Source organism: Cucumis sativus, chromosome 2, assembly GCF_000004075.3.
Source record: "Cucumis sativus cultivar 9930 chromosome 2, Cucumber_9930_V3, whole genome shotgun sequence".
NCBI lineage: Eukaryota > Viridiplantae > Streptophyta > Magnoliopsida > Cucurbitales > Cucurbitaceae > Cucumis > Cucumis sativus.
Window position 1 is genome coordinate 23,966,973 of NC_026656.2, and position 11,849 is coordinate 23,978,821.

Sequence of the window (11,849 nt, forward strand, 5' to 3'; positions counted from 1 at the left end):
AGCAACGAGGTTTAAGAAAACATTTTGAGAAAATCAAAAGGAATCGACAAATTAATAGACAGTATGGCAAAACAAATAAAGTTTGTCATAGCGAATAGTTAGCACACGCCGCATAACCACCGCAATTTAATAACCTTACAATGAGTTACCAACAGCCACAATCGCAAGCTCATTCTTACATTAGGGAATCACCTCTCGTTGATCTGGGATTTGCTCTTGCGAGTATCACGCTAGTTATGTGGGATATCAAACAACATCATGCCACATTCACATTCTTAGATCTGAGAGTTACATTCCACTAGCGTCTCTTCAATATCTTTGTCAAAGTGAGTGCTACAACGCCATATGCTGGAATCACTTCACGACAAGTCCATTCTGAGACCTGGGAATCTCCCCTCGCTTAGACTTGGGATTCTCTCTCATTCAGTATCAAGCAAGTTATCTGGGATATCCAACAACGTCTCTCCACATCTTTCTTACAGCTCCCCTCGATGTGAAAATTCTTCCCTTGCTGACTTGGGATTCGCTCTCGCCAGTATCACACGAGTTACTTGAGATTTCATCCAGAATCGTGCGATAGATCAAGCCACAAGCATACAACACAATATCACTGCTTACTTATAACATAAATCAACACAATGAATAAGGCATTTTATAATCACAACATAGAGAAAGAATACTCAACATGCATTGTGTATAAGCATCACTTTTCAGAATGAAGATCAACTAGTGGTTTATAAATTATATGAGAAATCATTCACCACCATTTGTAAAACACGTTTTACCATCTTTCAAAGAATACTCAGGTTCATAGAAAAATTTTGTAACGCCTCAACTTTTTATACCAAGCTGAGGTCATTACCTTAAAAGATAAATAACAATTTGACAATTTTTTTTGAAAAGAGAAAAACTATTTTTTTAAAATTAAAAATAACATGAAAACATGCAACGCAACTACTTCTACAATTTTAAAGATAATAAAAATAAATAGATAAAAATGTTTAAGCTCAAAATACTGAAAACAAACAATGAAAAGCGGAAGCAAAACTGTGTCTCCATATGGCATGTCTCAGATCCTTTTTGTCGCTTGCCAACTTTCCTCTATCTTTACCTTTGCATGAAATATTAAATATAGAAAATGATAAGTATAAACATATACTCAACAAGGGACCCACTACTAGTCTCGCTAGGTGTCTGTTAATTTTTCGTAAGCAAGTATCCCAAAACTATCGTGCTCCCAAACACATGCTATCCAATGATTTCGTAAAGATACATCTGGGCTCTCGGTGAACCTGAAGGAAAAACCTAAGAGATTCAAGCTGTAAATGACCCTGTCGGACCACTCATAAAACATAACATGACAGGCTAGTGAGTCATATCGAACTCACATCAGTCATAAAAAGTAACATATCATGACAGGCTAGTGGTACCATCGAACTCACATCAGTCATAAAAAAGTGGTGATCCCGAGGGACACCCATATAGGTACGATCCTAATAGACAAAGTTAACAGAGCACCCATCCATAGCATGTAGCATATCATAAACACCATAACATGGATTGCTATATTTGTTGTCATCATGTTACAACATTTTCCCAGCCAATGAACATGAGACCACTATGCTATTCCAATGTCATTTAAATATTTCCTTGAACCATTAGGAAATGCAAGAATAATTCTTCACGTTTCTAGAAAAATTGATTCATGATATGTTCTCGATTCATTGTAAAACAAAGTAGGACAAAGTCATTCTTATACTTATCATCCAAATTTTGAGTAAAATATTGAACACAAAGGCCATGGAATGTGGAGGGAAAACGAACAAAATACCCTTGAAGAAGCATATTTTCCAATATGTGACAAAGCTTAGATTAAGTGTAAGGGCTTGATCGCACACCACCAAGGCGATAAAGACCATATGATGCTGAATGAAGAGATTTCTGATTGTAGAATATGTTTCGCGAAAGAAGTATGTGTGAGGTTCTGGCCCAAAGAAAGGAAGTTCAGTTGAGGAGGATTCTTGGTGAGAAGTCATTTTGGATAAGAGTATAGGACGTCCCGAGAGGAAGCATGCAAAAAGGGGAAAGACGATGGAAAGAGGAATACCTGTTTAAGTTATACCGCGCGAATGTAATCGACGCGATAAGAATAAGTAGTGAGGAAGAAGCCTATGTTGGATGTCAAGTGTTAGGCGTTTAATGCAGTAATGCGAGAAGAAGTGCTTATGCATAAGGGAGTTTGACGAGAAGTAGATGTCTTGTTGACAAGACTAGACAACTCTATGAGGAAAAATACATGTTTGTTGCTTCTCAAGAAGATAAATAGAGTTAGGCATTTTAAAGAGTTTGGCTTTCCAAGGAGATGAGGTTGACATCTCAAGGGAACGTCCAATCACCATTGGCAGTTTAGTCTACGTGTTGTGTTCAAATTGGTTGCATGATGTGGTGAATCGACAAGGAGACGTGTAAAATGTTGAAGTGACCCTTGGATGTGGAAGGTCTATAAAAAGGGCCAAAGACCAAAAAGGAAGGAAAAATTTTTGTTCCGAAGAGTTAGATTTTTGGATGAAAATGAGAATAAGGGAGATTCTAAATGCTAAACGACTGGTCGAGGGAATCACTAGGCGATAAGAGAAATCCAAAAACAGAGAAGGAAGGAGTTGAGGCTAAGTATATTTGTGAGTGACAAAACAAGATTCAACATGGTTTCTAAGTTGTTATTTATTGTTGATTCTTTTTTGTATTTGCTTACAAATTATGAATAAATGTTGCGAGTGATTCGTCCTAAAAAAATGAGTTTCTTTGTTACAAATGTTTGTTATTGAGTATCTCTTATAAGTAGAATATCTGTGAATCTTCCATCAATGGAAGAAAGATTTTATAAATGACTTTCATAAATAGTTAATGTTGTGTTTGTAAATTCTATAAGTGGAAAATGTATTATATTGACGATCATCATCTGAAAGTATTCTTTCGTTAATGCTTATTGTATGATAATGTCACTACTGTGATATCATGTATCAAAAGTAAGCTGGGAAGCCAACCTTTCTGTTTACTGTTTGTAATGGATGCATATTGAGAGAAGATAAAACCTATCGCATGGCGCTAGTCGAGTGTGAATTTTAAGTTTGAGAAAATGTTGAATATGATGAGACGTTGGTGGAAATCCCAGGTAACTCGCATGATGTTGGTTGAATGTCAGTCCCAGGTCCAAGCAAAGGGAGAATCCCAGGTTCTGATGATGAGTTGAAATGTGTGTTGGCTTGAACGAGTAGAAGTATTTGTGCTTGTGGTGACGATTGTTGTGGTTTGATGCAACGAGAATTATTTGTTTGTAATATGATCTTATTATTTATTACCTGAATCTTGTTTTTCCTAAAAGGTTTTCCTCAAACTCATCACTCACTAAGTCCTTTTTACTTATGTTTTAAGTTTTCAACTCTCTAGGTTGTGAGGCATTGATGCCAAGCAAAGGATGGATATCAAGTGTTATAGTTGCACCTTGGTGGAGGAAGAAGAATGATAAGAAGTCAGCTTTGATCTTGGTAAAGTCAATCAACGTTTTAAAGAGTTGTATTTTGTAAACTCTAAACATTGTAAAAGTGTTAAGTTAATAAAGAGAAGTTTCATACTCATTCCGTTGTATTCCGGACTATTCCGGAGTTTCAAACATAATTCATATTCAAACTAGATATTAATTACAAAATAATTACAGTCCAATAAAATCTCTCAAAACACACATAATAGCGTGACTCTCACTACTTCTAACTACCCCATAAAGAAATATAAAACTTAGTATATACTACAAAAAGAATCAGAGTCCACAATCAATGAGAGGAAGGTCAACCAATTCTTGGTCCTCGACCGCTACCTCGGGGGGCATTTAAAACGCGAGCTAAAACTCAATGAGTGATAAGTTTCCAAAAGTAAAAACTTGTAAAACATGTTATCAAGAATATTTAAATATGCATCAATAATGAAATCATAATCAAAATATTATAATCACACATTACTAAAAATCACAAGTGTTGCCAACAAACCTGTAGTATGGCCAAAAATAGCTCACACATGATGAAAGAATCATGTGGGCATAACTAGCTCATGCATATTTAGTACCCGCCACGATAGTAGCCTCCATCCACAAGGAAACACGTGGCCAAACGGAGCTCACACATATTTAGCACCTACCACACTAACAACATCCATCTAATCATGATAACATACTAAATACATGGCCCATAATAGCTCACACGTGATCCATATTCATAAGGAAACACCCGACCAAATGTAGCTCGTGCATACTTAGCACCTACCAGGGTAACAATCTCCATCCGCTCTTATATGCACATAAAGCCACACCGACCATGGGTTAAGCTAGACCCAAAGCCATATCACAATCCTCCATCCATATCCTTACATAGGTCAGGTTTTCAAATCTCCGGTCATGGCCTCTTTCAGCCTCGAAACCCTATGACAACCATAGGTGACGCTACGAAATCACATTCATGAAATAATATTTAAACAATATCGATATTCTCGAATATGAGAGAAAGATGAAAAAAAATACTGAAACAATCATGAAATAATTTCAAAGAATCTTGCCGAAAATGATGAAGAAAAGATAGTAGATTTAAATAGAAGAATAAATCATATAAAAATAGAAGAAAGAAAATCTGTAAGAGGATATGAAAAAATCTGAAAGAGAATAAATCAAAAGGAAGGAAGAAGAATGATATAATATTGTTTTTTCCTACACGAGACCTAAATATTTTTGGGTGTAAATCTTTGGTTTAAATGTTCTATTCTTTTACAATTTTCCTTCCCTCTATATAAAAGGGAAGTAAGACTTGGACTCTAATTGAAAAGTAGACTAACAAACATAGTTACCACTAAACTGCTCACAAATATTAAACAATAATTGGTTTTGTTTATATATATTATATAAAGACAATAAAGTTTATATTAAATCCAGGGATGTATACATTCATTTAAATTTCCTTACTCTTTCCTCAATAATTCTATCTTTTCCCACCCAATCAAACAAAGACACCACTCTCTCTCACCTCATTAAATACAACTTTTTTCTGATATTAATTATATACATATATATTTAATAATTACTTTTCCATAAATTCCAAATTTCTTTCAATTAAATAATATAAAGGCACACATACATATATTTAATTACTTAATCAATTTCACTAAATACATTTTTATCTTCCAATTCAAATTAAATTAACACCCATAATAATTTAATTTAATTCTAAATTACCTTAATTTGAAGTGTTGTAGCTCCTGATCACTTCTTATATGGTTTAATACTAATTTGTACAAATTTTGTGTACCAACCAACCATGTAATTCTTATAACTCCATAATTATTTGTATCCAATTTTGTATAATCTATTTGCTTATGTCCCATAGTTTCTATACTCATATTCCCATAAAGTCTTCACTAAATTCACAATAATTCTCATCATTTAAGTAAGCTTACCAAACTTGATTTAATTCATTGACGATTGACATAAATTTGGGAGACAAAAAAAGTAAAGAATGAAAAAGATATATAGCTAAATTCATCCCTTCCTCCTTATACAAATAGTGCCCTTGTTCCTTCCAAAAAACAGAGCCCTCATTTGCAAATTTATTTTCGTATATTGACAACAATATAATGTCGTCCGAAGCCACTTCTCTTGCGTTCAAAGTAGAAAGATGTGAACCAGAACTAATTGTTCCAACAAAACCAACACCCCATGAATGGAAACAACTTTCTGATATTGATGACCAACAAAGCTTTAGATTTCAAGTTCCAATGATTCATTTTTACCCACAAAATCCAAATATGGAAGGGAGAGATCCAGTGACAGTGATAAAAGAGGCAGTTGCAAAGACTTTGGTTTTTTACTATCCTTTTGCAGGCAGAGTTAGAGAAAAGTTTGGTAAGAAGCTATTTGTGGAATGCACAGGTGAAGGAGTCTTGTTCATTGAGGCAAATGCAGATGTTAGTCTACAACAGTTTCAAGATTCTTCTTCTCTTCAACCTCCATTTCCATGCATGGATCAACTTCTTTATGATGTTCCAGATTCTGATGGGATTCTTGATTCTCCATTGTTGCTCATTCAGGTATTTATGCTCTTCATTTGTTCATTTATTTCATAGAATTATTTTGAAGTGAGAAAGATGAAGAACAATAGATGAAGTGACAAAAACGGCGAGTGATAAAAGATGATCGTAACGAACAATTACTGAAATGAAAGATAATTAACTAACTGTGGGGTGAGCTATAAAGATGCAAACTATTCTTTGATACCAATTAAGATAAGAACAAGTGTATTCTTGATACCAAATGGTATAAAGAGATTTGTCTCAATTATGTTTTTGGAATTTCCCTTATTTTACGTGAACCTGCAACAATAATCAAATTAACCTCCAATAATGAGAATCAATAATGTATAACGCGAGAATCAATTAATAAACAATAATCTCAAGGGAAGTTGGTCATGGTTGCTTGGAAAAATGGATCGATGATCAAGAAGAAAGGTGGAGTTGTTCTTATCTTGAAAATTTTGAACTTTTCACAACCTAATAAATCAAATTAGGATTAAATTCTAAAACATGCATCCTAATCACAGGAATATAAAGAAAAACATAAAGATAGGATAAAAGGACAACCTTTAACCTATGTACGTAGTATAAATTTAACCAAAAACCTTTCAACTTTATATACGAACCTTCATAAATATCAATATAAACAGGTGTACGATGTATTAAAGATGTTGATGAATATGGATTTATAGACTCATAGTGTCTTCTGAATAATGAAGGTTCCCTTTAAATTATTATGGCAGTACAAACTAATTCTATTTGGTTATTTAACTGTTCATGAAGGTAACAAGACTCAAATGTGGTGGTTTCATCTTTGCTGTTCGATTTAACCACACAATCACTGATGGCATTGGTATGGCTCAATTCCTAAAGGCCATAGCTGAGATGGCTCGTGGAGCTCTTGCGCCATCCATTCTTCCAGTATGGAAAAGAGCTCTCTTAAATTCAAGGGACCCTCCGAGAGTCACTTGCCTTCATCATGAATACGATGAAGTTAACGACATAAACGACACTACAATTACCCTCGACAATATGGTTCAACACTCATTCTTCTTTGGGCCGACCGAGATATCTATCATTCACAGAACTTTACCCACACACTTCCACAATTACCCCTCGGCCGAGCTTCTCATGATATTCATTTGGCGCCTTCGTACCATAGCCCTTCAACTTAGTCCAGAAGAGGAAGTGCGTTTGCTTTGCGTCGTCAATTTACGCACCAAGTTTAACTATTTACCATTAGGGTTTTATGGCAATGCATTTGCTTTACCTGCAGCACTTACTACTGCAGCTAAGCTTTCCCAGAATTCTTTAGATTATGCCATTGAATTAGTTGAAAATGCTAAGGCTAAGGTGACAGAAGAGTACGTGAAGTCTATGGTGGATTTAATGACGGTCAAAGGACGACCCCATTTTACTGTGGTTGGGTCATTCCTTATGGCAGATTTGACTGAAGCTGGGTTTGAGGATGTGGACTTTGGATGGGAAAAGGCCATATATGCCGGACCAGCTACCGGAAAAGTTGGACTTGTGCCTGGTTTGATAAGCTTTTGTATTCCTTCTAAGATGAGAAATGGAGAAAAAGGAATTGTGGTGCCTCTTTACTTGCCAGCTCCAGCCATGGAAAGGTTGGTGGAAGAACTTGATGCCTTGTTGAAGATATAAGAACATTTTGAAATTGAAAAACACTACATAGATAATGAAATGAAAATAATTGGTTCGCTCGAAAAACAGTACTACACAGGAGAGGAACCTTTTGAAATTGGAAAGAGGAAGTGGACTTTATATATGGTTTGTATACTTATCTTTATGTATTCATGTAATAACAAAGATGAAATGAAAGCAGAAAATAATTTTTTTATAACAAAATCCGTAATGTGATAACTCAAAAAGTTGAGTCTACTATGAGATGTGACTAAAAGTATATACATATATTTTTGGTAAATAAGGCATTTATACTTGCTTTATGATCATCATATAAATGTCATTTTTAATAGCTTTCCTGATTTCAATTATTGTTAATTTTTCTCTCCCAAACACTAAAAACATAATGGTTGTGTGTATGAATTCTATGGATGGCAGTTCTTTCAATAAAAAATATCAATTGAAAGTTAATTCATGTTTATGGGATGCAAGATGATTATTTATATGAAATATTAAAGATTTTACTGTGGATATATATTGATGTTCCTTATATCATAAAATATTTGTTACATTTTAGGATTATTTTTTACCGTCATAAATTGATGACACAAAAAAGAAAAAAAATACCATTTTCGACTAAATAATTGAAACTACATTTTGTGAAGTTAGTTTTTATAACTCATTTTCACTCTTTCATCTATTTTGGCTACTGTTCACGAGTCATGGAAGTCCATTTTTGTTGTAGTGTATTGTAAACTATTTTGAATTTTTCAAAAGTTGATCAGTAGTTTTATAATTTTAAACCTTATTGTGATTAATTATTTAAGCAGCAAATTATAAGTTAAACATATAGTTGGTTTTTATTTATTGTATTGTTTTTTCTATTTAATTTGCTTCTTTATTTTTTTTAAACTCACAAGTTAATTGAAAGCAAAATTGCGGCTAAAACATTTAGAAAAAAACAGCTTATAACACTAATTTTTTGTGTATTGTGAATATGTTAAAATTAGTGATATCAGATGACTATCAGACGGTAATCATAAGTTATCGTAGGTCTATCAGACAATAATCATAGCGCTATCTGAGAGTCCTCACTTTTAAATTTGCTATTTTTACAAATTTAGAAAATGATGTGACATAGATTATTATCATAATTTTTTTTGCTATTTTTGCAAAAATCCCTAATTTGAATCTCTTAACTGTAACAAAGCACAATTTTTCTTTCAAAGCCAAACAAATTAGAGGTGATTTTTTTTTTTCATTTGAAACTTATTTTCTTTTCAATTACTTTAGTTTTTTTTTTAAATCCATCTATACTCCTTTGTTTTTTTCTCCATATTGTTCTTAATTTTCACCCTCTATACACAATTCATGATTTTAAAGAAATTTCTTTTGATTCAATCCAACATGTTTTTGAATGAGAGAGAAAGTTTGTTATTTAGTCTAACCACATATGGGACGAAGATCTCTAAAGATTACAATATGTTATTCAATCTATAACATGACAATTGCCTTCATATGCAGTAAGTTGCATCCCATAATGTATATTATGTTGCCTGTTTTATTGAATTGAAATACAAACACTATTGACTTTATTCATTTTATTTGTCTAAAATTATCATTAGTTTCAATATTTCGTGTTGTTTTATACACTTTCTTGAAAGAAAAAACTTCAATTTTTACAACAATGTTATTCATTTTTCAGTAGCTCAATGAGCATTGAGTGCACTATTTCTTGCACACACACTCTCGTTCTTGCACTCTCTTTCTCATGCTTGTGAGAACAATTTTAGATAACGAAAAATTCGCCTGAAAACTTGAAGTTTACTTATTATAAAGAGATCTCTTCAACTCAAGTCTGAGTTTTCCTCTGGAAATGGCAAGGTTTGTATTATTCTTCATCTTGTGTTATAAGGGATCTTTATCCTATTCATCCTTTTTGTTAGTAAGAGGGACTTTGTTTAGCTAGGCATATAAATGTAACTATTTACTTAGGCCCTAGGGTTATCTTTTTGCCTTTTATTTGTATCTGGATTCCCTTATGAGAATTGAGAAAGTGTGGGAGTTGTTCAATCCTTCTCCAAAGTGGTTGATAAGTAAACCAAAGTTAAGTGATGATTTTTCGGATTTCAAATGCTTGTCATTTTGTTTTGTTTTTTTCCTGGTGTTAATCCTTTTCCCTCCTCTTTACTTTTTAATCTTTATACTTTCTAAGCTTGTTATGTTTTGTTTTAGGTTTAGGTTTTGAGATTGTTAGATCGAGTGTTGGATGAGTTATCTTATGAACTAAACGATTGGTATAATGGTGCAGTCTTTATATATATTTAAAGAGCTCTTATTTTCATCCCTTTGCAGTCGTCTGCTTCTCAAGTTCATGGGGTCAACAGTTCTCTCATTGCAGTTCATCAATATTCGGTGGTAGTGAGTCCAAACACAAAAGGTAATATAATCTTCACTGATCTTCCTGCTCTTTCGTTTTCCCTCACCGTCTTTGGCAGCTGATGTTTTACAATTTGAACCATTGTTCACTGATGTTTCTCGTTGCTTAAATTTGATTGTTTATGATGAATATCAACTTATCTTGATGTTTTTTCCGAGGAGCAATCACTAAAAGAATTTAATGATTGCAATAGAAGAAAATGCCAGCGAATACAATTAGTCAGGCTTTATCTTTGTGAAGTTGGTCATTTGTGGAGCTTATTGCTCTCTCAATGTTTTCTTTTTTTGGCAAAGGATGATCAATGTAATAGTTAAGCTTCTCACTTTTTTTTTTTTTTTTGTGTTTGGAGCAAGTTGTATATGTAAATGTTCACAATATTAAGATTTGATTTTGTATATATACATGTAAAAGAAAAATATTATAGTTTCTAAAATATTGTTGACATAATGTTGATTTTTAGCTATTTGACCTCATAGAAAATGGACAATGATACAAAAAATTAATAAAAATAAATTTGAAAATACAGACCCAGAAGCAAGGATTATGTCGTTTTAAAAATGACATTAAATGCCTCTTTAATGGTTTATAACAGACTTTAAATGTCTCTTTAATGTCGGTTTTAAAACGACATCAAAGGCTAACCGAAGTAAAGATCTTCAATAACACTATAAAAAATGTCAGTTTAAAAATGACATTAATGAGGCCTTTGATATCGTTTTTAAACCGACATTAATGAGGTCTTTGATGTCGTTTTTAAACCGACATCAATAGCATAGATGTCGCTTGCCAATCGACACTAAAGGTCATTAATGTCGGTTTTAAACCGACATTAAAAGTAAAATTTATTCTAGTGTAACCTCTATGACAATAATTATATATAATGACATTTTTAGGAATGATTGAAATGTAGACATTTTAATTTATTTTTTTTAACAATACTAATGACGCTTGTAAGTTTCAATTGAATAGGTTAGTTCATTTGAGTAAATAATGTTTTTATATAATGATTTGCAAGTGACTTTCTACTCTAAAATAGTTCTTAATTATTAAACTAAGTTGTTAAGAGATTAGCAAGGTAGAAGAGTAAATGGACATTCTTTTCCTTTTTAGTGGGTATCCAAACATAATATACTAATTTAAGTGATTTCAAATAATTTTTTGTTCCAAAATACAAATAGCAATTTTAAATCATTTTATTTTCTTTTAAAATGTTGGAATTTAAAGTCGTATCTGTTTAAATCTTGATGTCAGATAGAGGATTAGAGATATTTAGCAATAAAAGTGATCGACAATTTGATAGAAGGGTAAAAGTTGTAGGTGTGATAGAGGAGTGAATATGGCATACATGGTCAATACACAGTCTTAGGAACAAGACAACAAAATGGTGTAGTAGAAAAGATTATCCTGATGTACAACGTAAGGATCTATAGTTTGACATAGGGAACATAGTATTTTAGAAAGTGGCACCTATAAAAGGTGTTCTAAGGTTTGAAAGGAGGAGAAAATTGAGTCCTCGTTTTGTAGAGCCATTTGAGATACTTGAGTGGATTGGTCCCATGGCTTATCGTTTCGTGTTGGCTTCGTCATTTTATTCAGTTCATGATGTGTTTCATGTTTCTATTATGAGGAAGTACGTAGTAGACCCATCACATATAGTTGA

The 11,849-nt window shown here is 33.0% G+C and overlaps 1 protein-coding gene across 1 annotated transcript; it reads left to right on the top strand.

Annotated features, from left to right (window-relative positions):
• Positions 1 to 5,670: 5,670 nt before the first annotated feature.
• On the top strand, positions 5,671 to 8,072 carry LOC101208513 (benzyl alcohol O-benzoyltransferase). Its single transcript, XM_004151810.3, has 2 exons — positions 5,671 to 6,123; positions 6,889 to 8,072. Exons 1-2 carry the CDS (start codon positions 5,671 to 5,673, stop codon positions 7,768 to 7,770), a joined length of 1,335 nt encoding a protein of 444 aa, XP_004151858.1. The 3' UTR covers positions 7,771 to 8,072.
• Positions 8,073 to 11,849: the final 3,777 nt, after the last annotated feature.

What these genes read in the sequence shown, in the direction of transcription:
- LOC101208513 (XM_004151810.3), top strand. Translation starts at nt 5,671, where the DNA reads ATGTCGTCCGAAGCCACTTCTCTTGCGTTCAAAGTAGAAAGATGTGAA. An exon ending in CTCCATTGTTGCTCATTCAG is followed by an intron (nt 6,124 to 6,888) that starts GTATTTATGCTC and finishes CTGTTCATGAAG; the next exon opens with GTAACAAGACTCAAATGTGG.